Raw genomic sequence first — 26006 nt, 5'->3', positions numbered from 1 at the left:
GCCTGTAATCCCAGCTACTTGGGAGGCTGAGGCAGGGGAATTGTTTGAACCCGGGAGACAGAGATGGCAGTGAGCTGAGATCGCACCACTGCACTCTAGCCTGGGTGACAGAATGAGACTCCATCTCAAAAAAATAAAATAAGATAAAGCAAAATAAAATAAGACAGCAGTAAAGCTTGCTGCATAGATTGAAAGTTTTCTCTGTAATGTGATGTTTGATGCCATTTTGCCCATCCACATTAGAAATTCTTTCAAAATTGAAGTAACTCCTCTCAAACCCTGCTGCCGCTTTATGAACTAAGTTTATGTAATATTATTTATTCTTTGTTTTCATTTCTTTTTTTTTTTAGAACAACTCAGCAAAATAAAATTCCTATTTGTTGGACAACATTGTTTCACACGTATATGTTTCTTTTGTGTGCAATAGCATTATGTCTAAAATACCAATGTACATATGTTAATTTTAAAACACTTTATAGGCTGGGCGCGGTGGCTCACGCCTGTAATCCCAGCACTTTGGGAGGCCAAGGCGGGTGGATCACCTGAGGTCAGGAGTTTGAGACCAGCCTGGCCAACATGGCGAAACCCTGTCTCTACTAAAAATACAAAAATTAGCTGGGCGTGGTGATGGACGCCTGTAATCCCAGCTACTTGGGAGGCTTTGGCAGGAGAATCGCTTGAACCCAGGAGGCAGAGGTTGTAGTGAGCCGAGATTGTGCCACTGCACTCCACCCTGGGCAACAGAAGTTAAACTCAGTCGAAGGAAGGAAGGAAGGAAGAAGGAGGGAGAGAGGGAGGAAGGAAGGAAGGAGGGGGAAGGAAGGAGAGAGAGAAAGAAAGAAAGAAGGAAGGAGAGGGAGGGAGGAAGGAAGGAGAGGGAAGGAAGGGGAGGAAGGAAGGAGAGGGAAGGAAGGGAAGGAAGGAAGAGAAGGAAGGAAAGAGAGAAAGAAGGAAGGAAGGAAGGAAGGAAGAAAACATTATGGTGTAAACATATATAAAAAAAATTTCTGTTACTCACTTTGCTGCAATTGCAGTGGTCTAGAATCAAACTCACAATATCTCCAAGGTATGCTTTTAAAATATTTAATTACATTTTCAAAATCAAATGTAAAATTTCAGTTTTATTTAAGTAACTTTGACTTAAAATTCGCTACATAACTTTTATATGCTAAAACATATGTGCAGGGACAAGAGCGACCTTATTTTAAACGCTAATCTGCCTGACCGACCCTGAGTCCGAGAATACCTTCCAAATGTGTAGTTGATGTATTACTCTTTAGGTAGGAACACCTATTCATTTTAACTTTCACTTTTCCTCCAAGACAATGTGAGATGCTGTTGCAGACATCATAGGTGTAGTGATACTCATAGCCACCTACAAATTCCTTCCAGAGCACATATACTTTTCCCCAAGATAGAAGCCCTAGATTTGAGGGGTTGCATTGCAGAGATCTACGTGTCTGCAGCCCCCCAAGACCATGCTTTTCTATCTGTAAATTTACCCAGTAAATCATCCTATGCTGACAAACTGGATTTGTCTGCCTCCTCCTCTGGTTGATTGGCTCCTTCAGCATTTGGAGGTTGCTTTGTAGATACGGCTCTTTCTTGCAACAATAGGCCACGTGGCCTTCTTTTATGCTCATATCAGTTCACCACAAGAGTTATGGGTGGACTGTCTGAGATAGCTATGTGAGGAACTCAGCAGACCTTTCCCTACAAAACAGCCATTTAATTGGTGAAAATTATTTGTTTGTTTGTTTGTTTGAGACAGGGTCTGGCTCTGTCACCCAGGCTAGAGTGCAGTGGTGACACTCCACTCACTGCTCACTGCAGCATCTCAGCTCACTGCAGATTTGATCTCCCAGGCTCAAGCGATCCTTCCACCTCAGCCCCTCAAGTAGCTGGGACTACAGGTATGCACCAACACGCCCGGCTAATGTTTGTACTTCTTGTAGAGGAAGGGTTTCACCATGTTGCCTAGGCTGGTCTCAAACTCCTGGGCTCAAGTGATCCTCCCATCTCAGACTCCCAAAGTGCTGGGATTACAGGTGTAAGCCACTGCACCTGACCTAATTGGTGAAAATTATTTAAATAATTAAAATAAAATGATGTTGTCCTAAGGACATACAGCAAATGAAGAAATATTTATTCAAGAAAATCTCCTGAATCCCAGTAAGAATAAAGAGTCTGTGGCACCTGAGTCACATCCCACTCCTATCTTCTTCCCACGCAGGTGTCGCTTCCCAAGAAGATGGGGGGCTCCCTCTGTCTCCACTCCAGGCTGCAGTTTCACTCTAAGAAGGGCGTGTCACTGGTGTCTCTCATCTCTTCCAGCTCTGTGTTGCAAAAACTGTATTCCATGCAGGTGTGGTCAAGAGGGCTGGGGCTCCCTTCCCCGACCCAGACCCCACTTGTAGGGTGGAAACTCTGTACCAGACACAGTGATTAAGAAACTCAGCAGAAGGCCAGGTGCGGTGGCTCACACCTGTAATCCCAGCACTTTGGGAGGCCGAGGTGGGTGGATCACGAGGTCAGGAGATTGAGATCATCCTGGCCAACATGGTGAAACCCTGTCTCTACTGAAAATACAAAAATTAGCTGGGCAGGTTGGCACGCACCTGTAGTTCCAGCCACTCGGGAGGCTGAGGCAGGAGAATCGCTTGAACCTGGGAGGCAGAGGTTACAGTGAGCCAAGATCGTGCCACTGCACTGCAGCCTGGTGAAAGAGCGAGACTCTGTCTCAAACAAAAAAAGGAGAAAAGAAAGATACTCAGCAGAAACATCAGAAATTGTACACTCTGCACACAAACCAGGAAATAGGCTTCATAGAATTAGTTCAGAATTAAATAAACAAATGCCCAAAGAACAGTTCCACCAACAAGCCCCAATGTAGTGGGGAATTCAGCATCTAGAGTTGCTACAATATATTATCTAAAATGTCTGGTTTTCAACAAAAAATTATGACACGCAAAAAAACTGTGACAAATACACAGGAAAAGAAGTCAGGCAATAAAAAGTGCTTTTGAAGGGACCTAAATGTTGGACACATTGGAAAAAGACTTCAAAGCAGCTATTATGAATATGTTTTAAAAATCGAAGTAGACCAGGCACAGTGGTTCACGCCTGTAATCTCAATGCTTCAGGAGTTCTAGGCAGGAGGATTGCTTAAGGCCAGGAGTTCAAGACCAGCCTGGGCAACACAGTGAAAACCTGTTTCTACAAAATATATATATATTTAAATAAATTAGCCTGTAGTCCTAACTACTAGGGAGGTTGGGGAGAAAGGATCACGAGAGGCCAGGAGTTCAGGGTTACAGTGACCTATCATTGCACCACTGCACTTCAGCCTGAGTGACAGAGCAAGACCTTGTCTCCAAAAAAAAAAAAAGTTTTTAATGTAAACCATGTTTAAAGAATTGAAGAAAGGCATGATAATAATGACTCATGAAATAGAGAATGTTAACTAAAAAGATAGAAAAAAATTATTAAGTAAATGGAAATTCTGAAGTTGAAAAATAAATAATCAAAATGAAAAATTCACTAGAGGGGCTCAATAGTAGATTTGAGTTGGCAGAAGGAAGAATCAGCCAACGTGAAGACAGATTAATAGAGATGAAGAACACTAAGAAAAATAATGAGTAAAAATGAACAGAGCCTCAGAGAAATGTAGAATACTGTTAAGCACACCAACATACTCATCCTAGGAAAGAATGCTCAAGAGGCAAAGATAGAGAGAAAAAAAATATTCAAACAAATAATACCTGAAAACTTCTGAAATTTGTTGAAAAACGCTAATACATAGATCCAAGAAACTCCAAGTGAATAAATGCAAGGAGACCCATACAGACACATCACAGTCAAAATATTGAAAGCCAAACATAGAGAAAAATCTTGAAAGAAGCAAAAGAAAAACAATCTAAATTACTTTGTGCTCATGCACTTGTCTTTTGAATTGGTTATTATATCTGCCTGGTCCTCTCATGAGTAGAATCAAATCTTTAGCACATTTTTATGTCTTATGTCTATTTGAGTAATGATTTTACCTTTTACTGAAAATTATCTTTTAACAACTCTCATCTGCATATAAGTTCTCACATGTCCCATCAGCTGAGGTATACTGAAGTTCAAAGACTAAAGTTAAAAGCTTTAGTTTAAAAAGGAGAAAAAGTTTTTGCCATTGAGCTTAAGAGAATAAAATAAAATAATAAAAACGAGAGAAAGGTAGATCTTACCAAACACAAAATTGTAATGATGTTTAAAAAATAATTGGCAGCTGGGCGTGGCGGCTTCCAGCACTTTGGGAGGCTGAAGTGGGGTCGCTTGAGACCAGGAGATCAAGACTAGCCTGCACGACATAGCAAGACCCCTCAATCTCTACAAAAAAAAAATTTGCCAGGTGTGGTGGCACCTACCTGTAATCCAGCTACTTTGGAGGGAGGCTGCCGCAGGAGGATCTTGTGAGTTCAGGAGTTCAAGGCTTCAGTGTACTATGATTGCACCACTGCACTCCAGCCTGGGTGACAGAAAGAGGCCTTGTCTCAAAAAGCAAAAACAAAATAATTGGAAAGTCAATTTCTCCTAAAACACACACTTCTCTGGATCCCGAATTCGGCCCGGGCACATGCCACAGCAGCAGTGGGCTGGAACCTGAGAACCAGGAAACTAGGACTCTGGATTATCCTGCCACACCAGCTGGCCTCAAGGTCTTCAAGTTCAACCTGACTCTGATGTGGTGAGAGGGACAGATTGTCCACAGTAGCTCAGCTTGCACCCAGGAGCTCAACTGGATCTCCATGCCCTGCGGAAGGCAGCGAGCACTGACAGCCAGTGCCTTCTTCAGAACATAGGGCGTGATGAAAGAGATACTCTGTTTATTCACACCAGTACTGTGGGTAAGAAAATGCCTTTTCACTGTGCACTTATTTACATAGCGTTGCAAGCAGGCACCAGGATACAGGAATATGTACAGAATATGTACATGTCAAGTGCATAAGGGAACTCAGGATAAGGGGCCAGTTAGGACAAAGAGTTATGACTTGATACAGATCAATTCAGAAAATGTTTATAGAGTTAACATATGAGCATTTGTAGGTTAGGCACGGTGAGAGAGAAAGAGAGAGGCTGAGTCAGTACTATGTTTCTCCTTGCTACCAGCCCATGCCTTGGAACAGTGCTGTGAGTTGCAGTGTACAGTAGGGGATAAAGGAAACCATCAGTCGTCTGTATTACCCTCAGCTGCTCAGACATATGTTCCTGCCTTTTTCATCCTCCCTGAGGAAGGTGGTTTAATCATTTATCGGTGCATGCCATGGGTGAAGACCAAGAGCCTTGTGTACAGAGCTGAAAACTATACGTTAGGAGAAATGCCCACTGCCAGGTATGAACAGTGAGCCCAGGCCCCAAAACCTCTCCCACAGTTCAACACCCTGGACAATATTTTTATAAAATTACTGACCCACAGTACTTTATGGAGGGCTGCTTCTCTGAATTTTTAAAGTTTTCTACAAATGGTCTTGATGTTTTTCCTCTGAGGTGTACTTTCTTTTCCAAGAATTATGTGGGTTTTGTTTGGCATTGCTTTGATCAAGATAGAATTAATGATTTCTCGTAGGTGCTACTAAGCAGTGGATACAAATGCAATTGGCCAGGCACGGTGGCTCACACCTGTAATCCTAGCACTTTGGGAGGCCGAGGCGGGTGGATCACGAGGTCAGGAGATCGAGACCATCCTGGCCAGCATGGTGAAACCGTGTCTCTACTAAAAATACAAAAATTAGCCAGGTGTGGTGGTGGGCACCTGTAGTCCCAGCTACTTAGGAGGCTGAGGCAGGAGAATCACTTGAGCCCAGGAGGCAGAGGTTGCAGTGAGCCAAGATTGCGCCACAGCACTCCAGCCTGGCAACAGAGCGAGACTGTCTCAAAAAAAAAAAAAGAAAGAAAAATGCAATCACGGCCAGGCATGGTGGCCGATGCCTGTAATCCCAGCACTTTGGGAGGCTGAGGTGGGAGGATCACTTAAGTCCAGGAGTTTGAGACCAGCCTGGGCAACATACTGAGGCCCATCTCTATTTCTTAAAAAAAGAATGCAATCTCTAGGTCAGTTGGATCTGGACCCCAAGCCAGTGGCTCACCGTGTGATCTTGAGCTGGCAGCTTGTTCTTGGAGGCCATTTCCTCCTCTGTAAAATGGAGATGATGACAGTACCCAGCCCCTAGAGTGGCTGTGAGGGTTCCATGAGTGACTGTGAAGACTCCCCAGTGCCCAGCTCAGAGTGAGCCCTCATACGTGCTAGTCATTGTTGTAATGGTCATGATTTCAGATGAGAAACAGGGAAGGTTGAGCTAAAGTGTTGAACATGTGTGTTGGATGCCTACCACAAAGCCCTGTGCATGGTGGCCTCAAGGTGTCTTCATGATAATCCCACAAGGAAGATAACTGCTTTTTTCCATTTATATGGCGGCAGATGGGTTAAGTAACCTGACCAAGATGAGATTGCATATAATGTGGTTACATTTCTCATAAAGCTTGACTTTCAGATATTGGCTTCAGAGACAAAAAAGGAAGGTGAACGTGTTTGAACACAAGGAGTTTCCCTTCCTTTAAGCCACGCCAGCCTATAAGCCTTCATACCGCAGTGAAGGCGGTTCCTCCCTTCCCTGGCAGAGACTGATAAACTCAGCACTCACCAGAGTGGCTCATTGTTAAGACAAAGGGTGTGCACTTCCCGGCCAGGAAACCTGAGCGGTGAGACTCCCAGCTGCCTACATCAAGGCCCCAGGACATGCAGAACCTTCCTCTAGAACCCGACCCACCACCATGAGGTCCTGCCTGTGGAGATGCAGGCACCTGAGCCAAGGCGTCCAGTGGTCCTTGCTCCTGGCTGTCCTGGTCTTCTTTCTCTTCGCCTTGCCCTCCTTTATTAAGGAGCCTCAAACAAAACCTTCCAGGTAAGATTCTCGTCCTTTCCACTTATTTCATTCATTTGAGGAAACAGAAAAATGATAGCCCAGGGAGGACTGGGGAAGTCTGAGCCACCTGTGTGTCCACATGCGGGTGTCAGGGGTCAGGAATGTTCTCAAGAACCACGGGGAAGAAAGACTAATGGGAAGACTTGCAGGGAACAGAAAGGGTGGCAGTGGGGAACCAAGACACCATGGGATGGACATGTCCAGATACCGTGGGACACGTACAGGAGTTTGAGAACTGATGGGTTAGGTCTGCAGAGTGCAGACAGAAGACATGACTGCTTTCCCCTCTGGGACTGTGAGTAATGGCAGCAGCACTGGGTTAGTTCTTACATGCCATTCTCTACGTCCTGAAGTGAAAGAGCCATCCTGTGTGTTCCACTTGTTTCAGACCCGGACTCACCCTAAGTTTGTCGGTAAAATGGAGAGCCTCCCTCTTAGGGAGGCAGTTTCAATTCTGGACACCAAGTTAATCCTTCAAAAATACCTTCTAGACCATTTTTCTTAGAAAATACACACATCTCCAGCAGTGAGAGGCCCTTTTTTTTTTTTTTTTTTTTTTTGAGACGGAGTCTCACTCTGCTGCCAGAGTGCTAGAGTGCTGGAGTGCAGTGTCATGATCTCGGCTCACTGCAACCTCCACCTCCCAGGTTCAAGCCTCAGCTTCCTGAGTAGCTGGGACTATAGGTGCATACCACCAGGCCTGGCTAAGTTTTTGTATTTTTAGTAAGAGACAGGTTTTCACCATGTTGGCCAGGCTGGTCTTGAACTCCCTACCTCAAGTGATCTACCCACCTCGGCCTCCCAAAGCTCTGGGATGACAGGCGTGAGCCACTGCGCCCACCCAATAATTTCATTTCACTGTTCTTAAACGTTGAAAGTAATGCAGGTTCTCATAGAGTTAAAAAAAAATACAGAAAGCTGAAGAAGGAAGTGAGGGTCTCCCTATTATATCTCCACCTCTATCCACTCTTCAAGGTGACCACTCTTGACACTTGAGGGTACACGGAATTCTATTATTATGTAGCTAACACTGCTATAGTATTTACTATGAGCTAGCCCCTATTCTAAGTGCTTGATAAATATTAACTCACTAATTCTCATTATTAGGAGGACACTGAGACACACAGAACTGAAGTGATTCTCCCAAGATCACCCTGCTAGTATGTGGAAGGGCCAAGATTCAAACCCAGGCATTTTGGTGCCATACCCTGTGCTCATTACCTTTATGCTATACAAGCCCGATAGATAGATGGTAGATAGATAGATAGGCAGATAGAGAGAGAGAGAGAGAGATAGATAGGCAGATAGATGGATAGATAGAGATATAGATATCTATATATAGTATGTAGATATATATACTATATATGCTATATACTGATATACTATATGTCAATATGTAGCATCAGAGATACATGTATAGATATACTGTATATATAGAGAGATATAGATATATACACACATATATATCATATAGATTTACATATATATGCACGAGAGCTATATATATATCTGTCATATATATGTATATATACATATATATGTATCTCATGCTACATATTGTTCCACAGGTTGACCTTGTAAGTCACACTATATCACGGACATCTTTCCATGTCGGGACATACAGGTCTACTCCCTTCTTTCAACAGTTGCTTAGCATTCCACAGCGTAGGTACCGTTTACTTAACCAACCCCTATCAAGTTTCTCACATACCTTTGAGCACTTGCGTAGTGATTTCCGGGTAGATTTCTTGAAGTGGAATTGCCAAGACAACGGATATGTTTACATGAAATGTCAGTGGACACCATTGAATTGTTCTCTCAGAATGCTACACTGACAGGTGCAAGTTTACTTTACCTCCCAGGACCACACTGGCTTTCATTAGGGTTTTGAAGTCTTAATCATCTGATAGGTGAAAGTGTTTCTCTTTTTAATTTGCATTTCTCAGATTACTGATGTATTTGAGAATCTTAACTTTATTAGTCATTTGTACTTTTCTGTGAATGACCTGTTCATATCTTTTCTTCCTTTTTATTATTTATCTTTTTTGTATTTGTAGGAGCTTTTTGTGTATTAGGGATATTAACCTTTTTATCATATATGTTACAATACTTCTAAATGCAGTGGGATAATTTAGGAATCAGAGAGACCGAGGGGTTGAGGAGGATTTATTATCATTATTTAGGTGCACCGGCCCAGTCACATTAACATCCAAAAAAACTGAGCCCCGAACAAAGCGTCAGGTTACCTTTTAAGCATTTTGTGGGGCAGGGGGAGATCTGTGCAGGGGGAAGCATATTACAGAAGCAAGAAACAAAGACAGTTACTCAATTGAGACATGCATTACATCATTTCTTACTTTTCAAGGAAAAATATGTTTTACGACTTGAGTTTATCTGCCTAGTGACCTTGCAGCTGCACAGCTGGAGAGGCAAGGTCTTCACAATGCCTGGGAAAGGGAGAGATAAGGCTCACTGGCCACAGACAGAAAAACAGGCAGTTAATTTTTAAAGGATTCCACCTCTTTTTCTTTCTTAGGAGGAATTGGGTTTTTTTTACATACATCTGAGTTTTTGCTTACACATTCTTTAATTTCTTTTAATTCCTGTTTCAAAATATCTTCTTCAGCCTGATATTTGTTTGGTTTTATTTCACTGTTTGTGATATCTTATGTCATACAGAAGTAATTGTTACATCAATAAAATTTGTCCATCTTTTCCTTTGTGGTCACTGGACTTTGTGAAATTTTTAGGAAGGTCATTCCCACCCCTAACATTATATACATTTTCTTTTACGCTTTCTAATATTTCTGTACTTTTGTTCTTTAAGCTTAATAAGAATCCATCAGAAATTTACTTTTGTGTATGATGTGAATATAGGTTTGTATTTGTTGGAACACTTGATTGCAACTGACAAAAACCCAAGACAAGCTAGCTTAGATAAGAAGACAGGGGAGGAGAGAAGCTCAGAGGGTTAGAGTCCTCATGGGGCGATGTTTTGGGGTGGGAATGGGCTGCCCGAGAGTCACTCACAGTGACCGGGCCTGGCCTTCCCAGCAGATGCCACATGCCCTGGAGTTAAGGGGCAAATGTTAAGTACAGCAGTGTCTGGTTCTGGTCTAGAGATTTCTGAAGGCAAGAAGTTGTTGGAACTGTCCACGATGTAATGTACCTGGGAAGAGACAGAACCACCCTGCCCCTCCCTCCCAGGTCTTCACAGCCCAGAAGGCAGTGGAAGTTCAGCACTTCCTGGTGGGAGGGCAGAGACCAGAGCCCTCAACTGCTCAGTTACCTGCTGGAGCAATAATGGGACACTCACTCCAGAACAGTGTTTGGGGACACTAAATGCCACAGGGGGCAGTGGGAGATGTGATCCTAGAAAGGACCCTCCTGTGGGGATTCTCAGTGTAAAGGAGAACCCTTCCCCAGAGAAACCACATTTACTAATGTGCAGAGACCACCAAGTCAGCAGGGGCCCCCAACATCAGACAGAAGCCGAATGAACCTCAGGGCAGGCAGGGACACCCCAGCCCCACCCTCCAAGACAGGCGCTCACTTAAGTAACCATACTGGAGGAGTTACGACTTGAAAAAAGAGGGGGAGTTTTCTCGGTGCCTGTGATTTTTACTGCCCCCTCTCTCCAGCTTCCCCAATCTCCCCCTCATCTCATCCCCCCCGTCTCCCACCCCCACTCCCCACCTCCAGCAGCCAAAGTCTGAACTCTGGCCTGGCTGGCTTGGTGGAATAAAAGAGCTTAGAGCCAGCTAGAGCACCTTGTGTGTGTGTGTGTGTGTGTGTGTGTGTATCATGTAATTATATGAATTTGTGAGATTACATGAATTATGTAATTTCTTTTATTTATTTTTCGAGATGGAGTCTGGCTCTGTCGCCCAGGCTGGAGTGCAGTGGCGCGATCTTGGCTCATTACAACCTCACCTCCTAGGTTCAAGCGATTAGCCTGCCTCAGCCTCCAGAGTAGCTGGGACTACAGACGCACGCCACCACGCTCGGCTAATTATTGTATTTTTAGTGGAGACAGGGTTTCGCCATGTTGGCCAGGCTGGTCTTGAACTCCTGGCCTCAAGTGATCTACCTGCCTCAGCCTCCCAAAGTGTTGGGATTACAGGCATGGGCCACCGCACCTGGCCGGCATTGTCTTATTTGTCTGTGTTTCCTCAGTGCTATGAACAGGGCCTGGACCCAGTGGAGGTGCCTTATAAATGCTTGTTGATGAAAGAACGAATTTGTCACCTTAAAAAACAGGCCAGGCCGGGCGCAGTGGCTCAAGCCTGTAATCCCAGCACTTTGGGAGGCCGAGGCGGGCGGATCACGAGGTCAGGAGATCGAGACCACGGTGAAACCCCGTCTCTACTAAAAAAATACAAAAAATTAGCCGCGTGCGGTGGCAGGCCTGTAGTCCCAGCTACTCAGGAGGCTGAGGCAGGAGAATGGCGTGAACCCGGGAGGCGGAGCTTGCAGTGAGCCGAGACTGAGCCACTGCACTCCAGCCTGGGCCACAGAGCGAGACCCCGTCTCAAAAAAAAAAAAAAAAACAGGCCAAAATGTTTAAACTTTATGGCTCTCAAAAACTTTAGAGTAAGGGAGTTAACTTCAGTAAATTCATGCTTTATGCAGAGTACTCTGTCAATAGATTACAGGATGGATGATCGGGGGAACATGGTTTTAGAGGGGATAGTTTAGAGGCCTTGCAATGGTTTAGGATAGAATTAATGAGACCGTGAGCGAGGACAGTGTGAATAGGAAGAAAGGATTGAGAAGAAGTCAGACCAGCTGGACTCGGCAACCAATAGGATGGTGGGAGGAGTGTAGCAGAAGAATTTCAAGACAATTCTATGAGGCCACAGGCACAGTGGCTCATGCCTGAATCCCAGCACTTTGGGAGACTGAGGTGGGCAGATCACCTGAGATCAGGAGTTCGAGACCAGCCTGACCAACATGGTGAAACCCTGTCTCTCCTAAAAAAAAAAATACAAAAATTAGCCGGGCATGCTCCGGTGCCTGTAATTCCAGCTACTCAGCTACTTGGGAGGTTGAGGCAGGGAGAATTGTCTGAATCCGGGAGGCGGAGCTTGCTGTGAGCCGAGAGCACGCCACGGTACTCCAGCCTGGGCAGCAAGAGTGAAACTCCATCTCAAAAAAATAATAATAATCAATAAATAAAAATACAAAAGTTAGCCAGACGTGGTGGCAGTTGCCTGTAATCCCAGCTACTCGGGAGGCTGAGTATTACCACTTTTATCACAGGAGAATCGCTTGAATTCGGAAGGCAGAGGTTGCAGTGAGCTAAGATTGCTCCACTGCACTCCAGCCTGGGTGACACAGCAAGACTCTGTCTCAAAAAAAATAAAAAAGACAATTCTATGATTTCAAACCCATCGGGCCATCTTTCATATCATCTTAAGACACACCCATGTGCATCATTTGTTCACTGATGTGTAGATGTCATCTAAGACTATGTCTCTGCTTGGCTTCCATAGCCTGGTATAAATATGTTTTGGAAGATCTATGCTTGTTTTAACTTTAGAGATAGTAATTAAGAGTGAGCTGTGTAGCATGGCCCCTGCACAAAGATGACATGCAAATTCGTAAAGCGTTCCATTAAAAAAAAAAAAAAGAGTGAGCTATAAAAACAGATCTGTGGGTTCTGTTTGTCATTTTCTTGTCACTTTATTTTCTCCAGCCTGGCCAGCATGGCAAAATTCCATCTCTACTAAAAATATGAAAATTAGCTGGGCACAGTGGCACGTGCATGTAATCCCAGCTACTCAGGGGGTTGAGGCACAAGAATCGCTTGAACCTGGGCACTGGCTTCCAGTGAGCCGAGATCATGCCACTGCACTCTAGCCTGGATGACACAGTGAGACTCTGTGTCCAAAAAGAAAAGAAAAGAACTTTATTTTCTGTCACCTCCTGATTTCTGATTCTGAACTCCCATCCACCAAGCTTCAGGAAAACTTAATCTCAGCTCTTCTCGCTCCTCTGCAGGATGGTATCAAGGGCTCCAGGACATCTGAAGCAGTGGCAAGGCACGGGAGTGGGTCGCTGACTCAGCTATTGAGTCGCTGCTGAAACAGCCATTGTTCCTGCCCTTTGGCTCTTTCAGGTCCACCTGGCTTATGTGTGAGAGACTTTTCTTTAATTTTTTTGAAACGGAGTCTCGCTCTGCCATCCAGGCTGGAGTGCAGTGGCGTGATCTTGGCTCAGTGTGAGACTTTTCTGACACTGTCTGTGGTCCTCTCTTCCTAGGCTCAGGATTCTTTTTTTTTTTCAGGGGTCTTGTTAGACCCTTGGAACACTGCCAGGAAGCAGGGTCCTCTGACCTTGGAACTCACAGATGCCTCCTTCTCTCATTTCCGCCACCCACCAGAGTAAATCTTTCCAGGGGAAGGACAATGGTAGTAAGAAGTAGTAAAGTCCTTCCTCCTCATAACTTCTCCAAGATTGATCTGTTTCACTACATCTTGAACATGAAACCAAATCTTCACTGCTGGGGGTGTGGGGGTGGGGTGGAGAGGGAAACAATTAAATAACATTTCAAAATAGTATATAATTATGTTCAAAAGCATGACAGGCGTAGAAAAGGGATCCGGCTGTTCATGCCCTGAGGTACTAACAGTAGATTCTTTGAAGGGACTGGGATAGTAGGAGGTTGCTATCGTTTCATGTTTGAAGGCAGTTTCTGCTTTTTCCGTAATAAGCACACATTGCTTTTATAAAAATAAAAATAATTCCTAAAAGTTCACTTCTGAAGACTCAGAAGAAAAAGACTCAGCTTAGGTAACCGCTACATACCAAAGTATCCCCCCAAGCAGAACTGCCTCCCTAGGCTGTCACCACTGCCTCGCATACGTATGACTAATATCATCATACTGATGACACTTTAAGGCAGCTGCTTATACTCATGTCTGTTTCTCTTCTAGACTGTGAGCCTCTTAAAACCAGTGACCATTGCTTTTTTTATCTTTAATCTCTAGCAGATACCTCTGAATGCCTGTCATGTCATGGCTACTCAATGAATACTGCAGAATAAACATTGCATTGTGTTTTCAAATTCTCGTAGAACTTTCCATAACATGTCTCATTTAGTTGGTTTGTTGTTGTTGTTGTTTTGAGACAGAGTCTGTCTTTGCTGCCCAGACTGGAGTGCAGTGATGCGATCTCTGCTCACTGCAACCTCCACCTCCCAGGCTCAAGTAATTCTCCTGCCTCAGCCTCTCGAGTAGCCGGGATTACAGGCGTGCACCACCACACCCGGCTGTTTGTATTTTTAGTAGAGACAGGGTTTTACCATGTTGGCCAGGCTGGTCTCAAATTCCTGACCTCAAGTGATCTGCCTGCTTCAGCCTCCCAAAGTGCTGGGATTACAGGCATAGGACATCTAACTTTCAAACCAGCTGACTGGCATTCTGGCCCACAGTGAATTCAGCTAGGCGAAGGGCATCTCTGAGAATGCTGGGGAACTATCTGTTCAGGGGGAGCTCTGGAAGCTGGATCCAGCCACTGAAGTATGATGAGCAGCAACTGACTCATTTTCCTTCTGTTTTCTCTCGAGTCCCAGAACATAACATCCCCACTAGAATCTCCCCACTAAGATTGAGGTGGCTGAAAACCACCACACAGGCTTTGATTTGAGAAAAGAACACTCAGAATAACAAGAGAATATGGATTTCTGCCATTTTTTTCCAGCATACAAAGAGAATTAAGGCAATCGTACAGCTTTTAGTCATGGAAGCAGCGTATAGACACATCTAAAGTCAAAGTGAAGTCGTAAAAATAAAGCATTCATTCGCTTTTAGAAAACTTTCAGGATTTTCCAAGGAAAATAAACTTTGGAGTTTGTTTTTTGTTTTTGTTTTTTTGAGACAGAGTCTTGCTGTATCACTCAGGCCGGAGTGCAGTGGTACGATCTCAGCTCACTGCAACCTCTGCCTCCCAAGTTCAAGCGATTCTCCTGCCCCAGCCTCCCAAGTAGCTGGGATTACAGGCATGCACCATCATGCCCAGCTAATTTTTGTATTTTTAGTAAGGACAGGGTTTCACCATGTTGGCCAGGCTGGTCTTGAACTCCTGACCTCAGTGATCCGCCCCCCTTGGCCTCCCAAAGTGCTAGGATTACAGGCGTGAGGCACCACATCCAGCCAACTTTGGAGTTGGAAAAGAAAAGCAGAATGGCTGGTTTCTATTTCACATAAGACAGGAGACCCTGAAGCACTGATCAAACACCAAAAGGGGGCTGGAATAGCCCCCGTGGACACCAAGGGGGTCTTGGAAACTCTAGGCCCAGCAAACAACGTGGGGCACAGGAGGCAGGAGCAGTTCAAGGTAGAGAGCTCCACAGCAGGGAGTGGAGAGGCACACGGGGAGAGCAAAGGGTTGGTTTGTCCTCCTTTCAAGGAGAAGCAGCATCAAAGCTGTGGGAACCAAACATGAAACCTGGAAGAGGAAAGCTCGCCAGCCAGGGGGCCTGAGATAAAATGAGGGCAAAGTTGATGGTGGGGACTGAGAGAGAGCCTAGAACTTAGGGATGTGAGTAGAGGCAAATCTGTGTGACCAGCCATTCTCCACATACCAGGCGCAACTCACCTGCAGCCACTTCCGCTCTCCGCGCCATAGAAGGCGGGAGCCCAGGTGCAAAATTATTTAGAGAATCAAAGGAGTCTTTTCAGCTCTTTTCTTATCGCTCCTCCATAAAATAATCTTCTACTCCTACTAGTTTTATTAGTGAGTGACCTTTGATTGCGGTATTTTTTCAAAATTCCGTTTCAGCCTCTTCAATATCCTAGTCAACTTCAACATTCCTGTGTTATCTCTCATACTGTATTCTTGGAAAATATCGCTCTCTGGCCAATAGGTGTTTCATGGCTGCAGGCATAAACGAACTTTGAACCTTTTGCCATTTCTTCACTTCCAGGTTCCCCTTGGTGATTTGCACTTAAGAATATAGAAGGTAGCTGGGCCTGGCGGCGCGTGCACCTGTAGTCCCAGCTACTCAGGAGGCCAAGGCAGGAGACTCATTTGAGCCCGGGAGGTCGAGGCTGCACTGAGCTGTGAACATGCCACCAACGTAGACAACAGAGACTCAGTCTCAAAAAAAAGAAAAAATATATATACAGAGAGGGAGGAGGTTGCCAGATAACTATTTTCCTGTTTCTTTTATTGTGCAATTCTTATTCATGATAAATTGATTGACTGATTGATTTTTACTATTATTATTATTATTATTTGAGATGGAGTTTTGCTCTTGTTGCCCAGGCTGGAGTGCAATGGCACGATCTCGGCTCACCACAACCTCCACCTCCCAGGTTCAAGCAATTCTCCTGCCTCAGCCTCCCGAGTAGCTGGGATTACAGGCATGTACCACCATGCCCGGCTAATTTTGTATTTTTAGTAGAGACGGGGTTTCTCCATGCTGGTCAGGCTGGTCTCGAACTCCCGACCTCAGGTGATCCACCCACCTCGGCCTCCTAAAGTGCTGGCTCTACAGACATGAGCCACCATGCCTGGCCATTATTATTATTTTTTAATTGAGACAGAGTCTTGCTCTGTCACCCAGGCTGGAGTGCAGTAGCGCTGTCTCAGCTCACTGCAACCTCTGCCCCCAGGTTCAAGCAACTCTCGTGCCTCAGCTTCCCAAATAGCTGGGCTTACAGGTGCGTGCCACCACGCCCAGCTAATTTTTTTTGTATTTTTAGTAGAGACGGGGTTTTGCCATGCTGGTCAGGCTGGTCTCGAACTCCCGACCTCAGGTGATCTGCCCGCCTTGGCCTCCCAAAATGCTGGCTCTACAGACATGAGCCACCTCACCCAGCCAATAAATTCATTTATTAAAGTGCAACATTTTATATTTTTACTTCCCTAGTAGATCAGAATTATGCAGTTAAGTTGCTTTTTGTTTTGGTATGATCCATGATTAATTTGCCTTTGCCTCTGGGCTAGCAGTCATTGATAGAAGAAAGCCTTCCCACACCCCAGCCCAGCTCACAGGGTCAGGACCACACAGGGCCGAACGCGTTGAATATGGGGCACTCAGCATATGGATACAATTTGAGCATTTAGTAAATACCGTGCATGAGAATAAGGAAATGCCTATCTCAACACCCACAGCCCTAGCAATCATAGGTATATTTAATTATAGGGAATTAAATGAAACTTAATTACATAATTTTGTCACTACCTGGGTTATTGCTGTGAGTTCCTGCAAAACCTAAACGAGTCATCAATCAATTGTAGATTTGTGGTTGAATAGGCCTTCCAGGAGTCACTGCGCCATTCCTGCTGCTAGACAGGGTTCCAGGGAGGAGTGCCTTACCTCTTCAGGATCCGTGTGGCCACTAAGGAGACGGCCAGCTGTCCATGCTATGTGGCCTGAGATGTGTGATGTCAAAAACCACCCCTGCCTCATCATCTCTCCCCGCCACAGCCAAGTTAAGGTGCCTGCCAGCCAGGCAGCTACATCCATGAAAATGTTCAAGATAGAGAAAATGTCATTCAGCAGAATTCCTCTCTGCAGAGTGCTGCCAGAGTTCGGGAGGGAAGTTTCCATAGGCTTCTTGAGGCTGGGGGTTGGGAAGTGGAGGTCAGGGTGAATCCCCCAAGAGGCTTTGCTGGATAACAAGAGCTGTTTGTTAAACCGGATGAAGAGCTTGGTTTTTGCTGAATGGCCCACGCGAGCTTAGAGCTTACACGGAGTAGTCAGACCAAGGGGAGTGGTGAGCCTCACACCCACCCGCACAGCACTCAGACCTTCTACTAGGCAAATGTGGAATGAACTGATCAAGAATGTGTTCTTCACTCACTCAGGTTTTTCACTCTGTGTTGAGTGGCATTCTTTCAGAATGGATACTTTGGGGGTGTCTTCCCAGTTCATGAACCAATAACCCCCTCTTCCTCTTGAAAGTGTCCTCCTCCCATGCACAGAGTGGGCCCCAGAATATCATGTAGTATGTGACCGAGACCCCTGGAAAGGGATGGAGATAGGACCCAAGGGGGCCACAGTCTTCTCCTGCTAGAGTGAAAAATTGGGAGCAAAGAGAGTCCACAGACCCCAGCACAGGTGTTACGGGGTGGCCATCTTCCACCAGCCTGTGGGTTGGAGAGCAGAGGAGGCCTGTCTGCGGAGAAAGAAAGAAAGAGTAGAAGAAAGCTGATTCAGAGGGAGAGGTGAGATAGAGACAAAGCCTTAGAGAGAGATTCCTGGTTCCAAGTCCTCCCAGAGGCTCAACTACTTCCTGCTCTTGGGTTCCTTGAAATGCTTTCTATTCTTATAATAAATTTTTCTTTTTCTTTTTCTTAGTTGAAAATGAAAAATACAGAAAGAATTAGGGTTTGAAGCCCATTAGCCTTTTCGGGATGTTCCATATTTCAGTCCAACCCTGTCCTAAGGCCCATCTCTCCTTTCTGGTCAGAAATAGCTCTCATCCAAGCTACTTCTTTGAGTCATATAACAAAGGCAGAGGCATTTTGCATGCAAGTCCAGTTAAAAATGTGTGTGTTGAGGCCAGACGCGGTGGCTCACGCCTGTAATACCAACATTCTGGGAGGCCAAGGCCGGAGGATCACTTGAGGTGAGGAATTTGAGACCAGCCTGGGTAACAGAGTGAGACCCAGTCTCTAAACACACACAAGTGCATGCGCGCACGCACACACACACACACACACACACACACACACACACACACAGATTAGCTGGGCATGGTGGGGCATGGTGGTGCATGCCTGTAGTCCCAGCTACTTGAGAGGCTGAGGCCAGAGGATCACTTGAGCCCAGGAGTTTGAGGCTGTAGTGAGCTATGATTGTGCCACTGCACTCCAACCTGGGCGACAGAGCAAGACCCTGTCTTTTAAAGAAAAAAAGAAAAAGAAGGTGGGGCGCAGTGGCTCACGCCTGTAAAAATCCCAGCACTTTGGGAGGCCAAGGTGGGCAAATCACGAGATCAGGAGATCAAGACCATTCTGGCCAACATAGTGAAACCCCATCTCTACTAAAAATACAAAAAAAAAAAAAAAATAGCCAGGCGTGGTGGCATGCGCTGTAATCCCAGCTGCTCGGAAGGCTGAGGCAGGGGAACTGCTTGAACCCGGGAGGTGGAAGGTGCAGTGAGCCGAGATCGCGCCACTGCACTCCAGCTTGGGCGACAGAGCCAGACTCTCTCAAAAAAAAAAAAACAAGGTGTTTCAAGGAGGAAGGATCCCTGGGAGGTAAGGAGGAAGAACTGTCAGCTGTCAGCCCTTTCCTAACACCCTTGGGAAATTTAGGCTTCAGTTTCAAGGTGAGAATAGAGAGTGCCCCCGCTGGAAACCCTGAATAAATGTGTTGCTTTGAGGCTGAGAAAGACCGGAAATACCACCCAGGGTCAGCTGCAGCTCAGGCTGGGAGGCCCTAGTGGAGGAACAGCTCATGTAGGTAACCAGTCTGCTTCCCATATTGCCTTGGCCGGCCCTGCCTTTCTCCAGTGATCAAAGACCTTTGTTTCCTGCCTTGAATAACAATAATCGTGTATTACATAGGTCCAAGGTCTGTGTCTTATTCAAATTTGTATTCCCGGTGCCTGCACAGCACACTGCACAGAATAGACATTTAGTAAACGTTTGTTGGATGAGATGCTCTCCTGTATGTCCTATGTACATATCTCAAATTCTATTCCGCTTTTGTTTGAATCTATTTTCTGGCCAGGCGCGGTGGCTCACGCCTATCATCCCAACACTTTGGGAGGCCGAGGCAGGTGGATCACTGGGCAGGTCAGGAGTTCAAGACCAGTCTGGCCGGCATGGTGAAACCCCCATCTCTACTAAAAATACAAAAATTAGCCAGGCATGGTGGCGGGCGCCTGTAATCTCAGCTACTCAGAGGGCTGGGGCAGGAGAATGGTTTGAACCCAGGAGATGGAGGTTGCAGTGAGCTGAGATCGTACCACTGCACTCCAGCCTGGGTGACAGAGCAAGACTCTGATTCAAAAAAAAAAAAAAAAAACAAAAAACGAAAAACAAAAATCTACTTACACTTCTGCTTCTGACCTGTTTCCACAATCTTCAGCCTTCATCACAGGTTATCTCTGTCCCTAGGCATCAACGCACAGAGAACATTAAAGAAAGGTCTCCACAGTCGCTGGCAAAGCCTAAGTTCCAGGCACCCACAAGAGCAAGGAGGACAACCATCTATGCAGAGCCAGCGCCAGAGAACAATGCCCTCAACATACAAACCCAGCCCGAGGCCCACACCGCCGGAGACAGAGGAAAGGAGGCCAACCAGGCACCGCCGGAGGAACAGGACAAAGCGCCCGACACAGCACAGAGGGCAGCATGGAAGAGCCCAGAAAAAGAGAAAATCACGGTGAACACACTGTCACCCAGAGGGCAAGACGCAGGGATGGCCTCTGGCAGGACAGAGGCACAATCATGGAAGAGCCAGGACACAAAGACGACCCAAGGAAATGGGGGCCAGACCAGGAAGCTGACGGCCTCTAGGACAGTGTCGGTGAAGCACCAGGGCAAAGCGGCGACCACAGCCAAGACGCTCATTCCCAAAAGTCAGCACACAATGCTGGCTCCCACAGGAGCAGTGTCAACAAGGATGAGACAGAAAGGAGTGACCACAGCAGTCATCCCACCCAAGGAGAAGAAACCTCAGGCCACCCCACCCCCTGCCCCTTTCCAGAGCCCCACGATGCAGAGAAACCAAAGACTGAAGGCCGCCAACTTCAAGTCTGAGCCTCGGTGGGATTTTGAGGAAAAATACAGCTTCGAAATAGGGGGCCTTCAGACGGTGAGTTTTTGCCACCACGACTTCCCTCTGACTCCAGCTCTGAAGCCCCTCCTGAGAGGAAGCCCAGCCCACCCTCTCCTCACCTCCTGGGCTCTGCTTCTAGACTTTGTCTTGTCCTGCCCCAAGTTCATTATGAGGCAGAGCTCAGCCCTACAAGACTCTGCCCCACTTGTCTTTCCAATGACGGCCTCAATGGGGGAGGAGGAGCAGGCAGGCCCCGGACCCCTGGTGTGAACAGCGTAAGAGGGGTGAGTGAGATGGGGCCTGCCCTGGAGCTCCTGAGGCCTGGAGGTCATCCATCTGGGGTGACAGAGTGTGATCTACTCTGGGGCTTGGCCCCTGAATCCCCATCCTCTTGTGGGGGCTGCAGGGGAGGGACTCACAGACAAGGACACCCCAACCTCATGCCCAGCTCTGTCCTCCAGGAATGCCTTGTCTTCCCTGCAAAGTCAATTCCACAGCCTTCACTCTCTCCTAACCCTAAGGAAACAGTCTGACTGAACTACACCCACCCACACGGTCCTTCTCACCTGTCCTTGCAGAGGGGCAGTATCCAAAATGTGTATGTTGCTGGGTATAGTGGCACATGCCTGTAGTCCCAGCTACTCAGGAGGCTGAGGCGGGAGGATCACTTGAGGTTAAAGTGAGCTATGATGGCACCACTGCACTCCAGCCTGGGCAACAGAGTGAGACCCTGTCAGAAGGAAGGAAGGAGGGAAGGAGGGAAGGAGAGAAGCAGGGAAGGAGGGAGGGAGGGAGGGAGAAGGCCCACAAAATGTGCACATTTACACACATATGACTGGAAGCATGGCCCTGACAGCACACTGGACACATGCCACATTCCCAGGATGTGGCCCCTCTCACACTTACAAAGGTGCATTTGCATTTTTTTTTCTTTTTGAGACGGGGTCTCGCTCTGTCGCCCAGGCTGGAGTGCAGTGGCACAATCTCGGCTCACTGCAAGCTCTAGCCTCCCGGGTTCATGCCATTCTCCTGCCTCAGCCTCCTGAGTAGCTGGGACTACAGGCGCCCGCCACCACGCCCAGCTAATTTTTTGTATTTTTAGTAGAGACGGGGCTTCACCATGTTAGCCAGGATGGTCTTGATCTCCTGACCTCGTGATCTGCCCACCCCAGCCTCCCAAAGCGCTGGGATTACAGGCGTGAGCCACCACACCCGGCCTAGGTGCATTTGCCTTGATGGCCGAGAACACCCATTTCCTGGAACCCTCAGGACCACAATGAGCCCAGACAATGGGGAGGGGAGGGTGAGCAGACCCTGAGAACAGGATGGAAGAGGTAGCAGAGGCCGCGCCTTCCAAACTGCGAGCCCCAGCCCTTGCTGCAGTGGTGCAGCCCCCGGCCGATGGCCTTTCTGGGTCTCTCCTTCCTGACTTCGTCCTCCTGTATATAGACTTGCCCTGACTCTGTGAAGATCAAAGCCTCCAAGTCGCTGTGGCTCCAGAAACTCTTTCTGCCCAACCTCACTCTGTTCCTGGACTCCAGACACTTCAACCAGAGCGAGTGGGACCGCCTGGAACACTTTGCACCACCCTTTGGCTTCATGGAGCTCAACTACTCCTGTGAGTCCTTAACCCAGGGGAAGGTGTGGGTGCGCAGTAGGCCGGGGCAGAGGGCAGCTGGCTTTCTGGTCTGCCTCTTCCCTGGGGTTTGCCAGACCTGGCAGGAACGATGGGTCGGACTCCTGTCCCTCCCAGGGCTCTGAATGGAGCACCCCCACTCTTGTTCCAGTGGTGCAGAAGGTCGTGACACGCTTCCCTCCAGTGCCCCAGCAGCAGCTGCTCCTGGCCAGCCTCCCCGCTGGGAGCCTCCGGTGCATCACCTGTGCCGTGGTGGGCAACGGGGGCATCCTGAACAACTCCCACATGGGCAAGGAGATAGACAGTCATGACTACGTGTTCCGGTAAGCTGTCCCCACCCAAGCTCCCCTCTCCAGCCCCTCTCCTGCCCCCTCCAGCCCCTCTCCTGCCCCCTCCAGCCCCTCTCCTGCCCCGTCCAGCCCCTCTCCTGCCCCCTCCAGCCCCTTCTGCAGACGTGGACTCTTCTGAGAGACCCATAGGACGTTCCATGCCTGCATCTGGAAGGTGGAATTCCTGGGCTCTCCAGAGAATTTCAGCACATAACTGCTGCCTCCCCCATTTCTCCTTCCTTTCCCCACCCACCTACACAAATCTCCCTCCTCTGCTCACCTGTCCCGTCTGATTGTGTCTTTCTGCACAGATTGAGCGGAGCTCTCATTAAAGGCTACGAACAGGATGTGGGGACTCGGACATCCTTCTACGGCTTTACCGCCTTCTCTCTGACCCAGTCACTCCTTATTTTGGGCAATCGGGGTTTCAAGAATGTGCCTCTCGGGAAGGTGAGCAAAGAGGAAGGAGCCTGGCCACACCCAGACTCTGGATGAGGGAGCACAAGAGGTGGGAAGGGAGAGGAGAAGCTTTCATCCGGATGGAGTCTGTGGTTGGTACAGGCTCCCCTCCTATAAGGGCAGGAGTGGGGAGGACCGTCAGACCAGTCCAGAGGAGAGCAAGTGGGCATTTGGAGTCAGAGCTGGGCCACCCCAGCTGGTGGTCCTGAAGGCAGTACTTTTGGACCACTCCCTGTCCTTGGTCCTCAGGACGTCCGCTACTTGCACTTCCTGGAAGGCACCCGGGACTATGAGTGGCTGGAAGCACTGCTTATGAATCAGATGGTGACGTCAAAAAACCTTTTCTGGTTCAGGTACCCACTGTCCTCCTGCCATCCCCTTATCCTAGGCTGAGCCATGTCGTGAGTGGCTCTAAAGGGTTGGACAGGTGGGGACAGCCTTAGCTATCACCTGGAGATGGGATACCAGTCATGCTCATGACCCTGACTTGGCCCACCCCAGGCCAGGTAAGGGAGCTGAGTCCGAATGACCCCTTCCTAACCACAGGCACAGACCCCAGGAAGCTTTCCGGGAAGCCCTGCACATGGACAGGTACCTGTTGCTGCACCCAGACTTTCTCCGATACATGAAGAACAGGTTAGAGCAGAAAGCATGTGACACGTAGCCCAGGTCCCTGTTATCCTTGCAGCCTCCTGACAGTTGGGGGTTTGGGGCATTTCACAGGTTTCTGAGGTCTAAGACCCTGGATGGTGCCCACTGGAGGATATACCGCCCCACCACTGGGGCCCTCCTGCTGCTCACTGCCCTTCAGCTCTGTGACCAGGTAAGGCTCCCCTGAAGCTGCAAAAATACCTAGAGAAACAGCTCCTGGGCTATTCCTGGGCCTGTTCAGCATAGGAAAATGCATGGGCTGGGTGCACACGTCTGGTGGGTGCATGCAGTTATGTGTGCATATCCAAGGACCTGTACCCAGACCCCTAGGGATGGAGCCAGGGAAAAGAACCCCCGCCCCTCAACACAGAATTAGCCATGAGAAGAAGCCTGGGCAACAGCAACTACAGGCTGTGTTTCTCCTCCAACTGTGATGTAGGTGAGTGCTTATGGCTTCATCACTGAGGGCCATGAGCGCTTTTCTGATCACTACTATGATACGTCATGGAAGCGGCTGATCTTTTACATAAACCATGACTTCAAGCTGGAGAGAGAAGTCTGGAAGCGGCTACACGATGAAGGGATAATCCGGCTGTACCAGCGTCCTGGTCCCGGAACTGCCAAAGCCAAGAACTGACCGGGACCTGGGCTGCCATGGTCTCCTTGCCTGCTCCAAGGCACAGGATACAGTGGGAATCTTGAGACTCTTTGGCCGTTTCCCAGGGCTCGGACCTAGCTCCAAGCCCTTCAGGAGTTCCGAGGGAACACTTGAACCGTGGACAAGACTCTCTCAAGATGGCAATGGCTAATTGAGGTTCTGAAGTTCTTCAGTACATTGCTGTAGGTCCTGAGGCCAGGGATTTTTAACTAAATGGGGTGATGGGTGGCCAATACCACAATTCCTGCTGAAAAACACTCTTCCAGTCCAAAAGCTTCTTGATACAGAAAAAAGAGCTTGGATTTACAGAAACATATAGATCTGGTTTGAATTCCAGATCGAGTTTACAGTTGTGAAATCTTGAAGGTATTACTTAACTTCACTACAGATTGTCTAGAAGATCTTTCTAGGGGTTATCTGATTCTAGAAGAGTCTATACTTGTCCTTGTCTTTAAGCTATTTAACAGCTCTACGTGTTGTACAAAACTGATAATAATACAAATGATTGTTGTCCATGGAAAGGCAAATAAATTTTGTACAGTGAAGATGCAACTAGTTGTTACTCCGTGGATAGGGACCAGTTTTGCACGTGGTCCCTTTCATTCTTCTATTCTCCCCATTAACCTGCTTTCTTTCTCAAACCCCTATGACGAGAATTGAGCTAAGCCAAAGACATTTCAGTTCACCTTACCCTTTGAGCTCTGTCTGCAGGATTTGGACTCTGGAGCCTGGAACAACCCTAAAAATTCTAAATAGAATAAAGTGGCCGGGCACGGTGGCCTGTAATCCCAGCACCTTGGGAGGCCAAGGCAGGCAGATCACTTGAGGACAGGAGATCTAGACCAGTCTGGCCAACATGGTGAAACCCCGTCTCTACTAAAAATACAAAAGTAAGCCGGGCGTGGTGGCGGGCGCCTGTAATCCCAGCTACTTGGGAGGCTGAGACTGGAGAATCACTTGAACCTGGGAGGCGGAGTTGCAGTGAGCCAAGATTACACCACTGCACTCCAGCCTGGGCGACAGAGCAAGACTCCGTCTCAAAAAATAACAAAAATAAAAATAATAAATAAATAAACAAATAATAAATAAATAGAATAAAGGACCCTTGGTAGGAGAGTGGAAGGGAGAGAGGGGAACTTCCCTTTAGACTTCACGGTTAGGGAAGGAGGGGACCAGTGGGACAGGGATTTGCTTTGCACTAAAAGGGTGCAATGCCAGATCCGGGCGGCAGGTGGCGGCAGCTGGGCGCCCTGCTCGCGGCGCCCTGTCCTTCGCGGTACCCCAGCCTCCTTAGTTCTGCAATAAAAAGCAATAAATGCTTTTCCCCCACAAAGCTCTAGTCACAACGACTTTGACAGGGTGGTCACCACATCAGGTCACAGCAGGAGAGAAAATGAGTAGCCACGGGCAGAGAGCCCCCTTACCCCCATATTGGCCTCCTCAAATTTAAACTCAGGCTACCTAAACTTAACGACTGAGCCTCACTGAGTGTTACTCTGAGTCCAAAGTGGAATATACTGATGGGTTAGCTCACTCTGCTAGTATAAGCCAATAGAATTAG

General features: G+C 47.4%; 1 protein-coding gene across 1 annotated transcript; it reads left to right on the top strand.

Annotated features, from left to right (window-relative positions):
• The first annotated feature begins 6697 nt into the window (after nt 1–6697).
• On the top strand, nt 6698–24990 carry ST6GALNAC1 (ST6 N-acetylgalactosaminide alpha-2,6-sialyltransferase 1). The gene is made up of 9 exons (XM_054459035.2): nt 6698–6947; nt 20049–20748; nt 22162–22330; nt 22500–22671; nt 22989–23127; nt 23386–23489; nt 23683–23772; nt 23860–23959; nt 24227–24990. The coding sequence occupies exons 1-9, from the start codon at nt 6817–6819 to the stop codon at nt 24422–24424; spliced, it is 1803 nt and encodes a 600-aa protein (XP_054315010.1). The 5' UTR covers nt 6698–6816; the 3' UTR covers nt 24425–24990.
• Nucleotides 24991–26006: the final 1016 nt, after the last annotated feature.

This window comes from Pongo pygmaeus, chromosome 19, assembly GCF_028885625.2.
Source record: "Pongo pygmaeus isolate AG05252 chromosome 19, NHGRI_mPonPyg2-v2.0_pri, whole genome shotgun sequence".
Taxonomy (NCBI): Eukaryota; Metazoa; Chordata; class Mammalia; order Primates; family Hominidae; genus Pongo; species Pongo pygmaeus.
The sequence above is the reverse complement of the archived record's forward strand: the minus strand, read 5'-3'. Positions and strand labels throughout refer to the sequence as shown.

Excerpts from the sequence above, each read along its gene's own strand:
- ST6GALNAC1 (XM_054459035.2), top strand. The coding sequence starts at position 6,817 with ATGAGGTCCTGCCTGTGGAGATGCAGGCACCTGAGCCAAGGCGTCCAG. Across the intron at positions 20,749-22,161 it reads AAATAGGGGGCCTTCAGACG|ACTTGCCCTGACTCTGTGAA; the intron begins GTGAGTTTTTGC and ends TCCTGTATATAG. Across the intron at positions 23,128-23,385 it reads AGAATGTGCCTCTCGGGAAG|GACGTCCGCTACTTGCACTT; the intron begins GTGAGCAAAGAG and ends CTTGGTCCTCAG.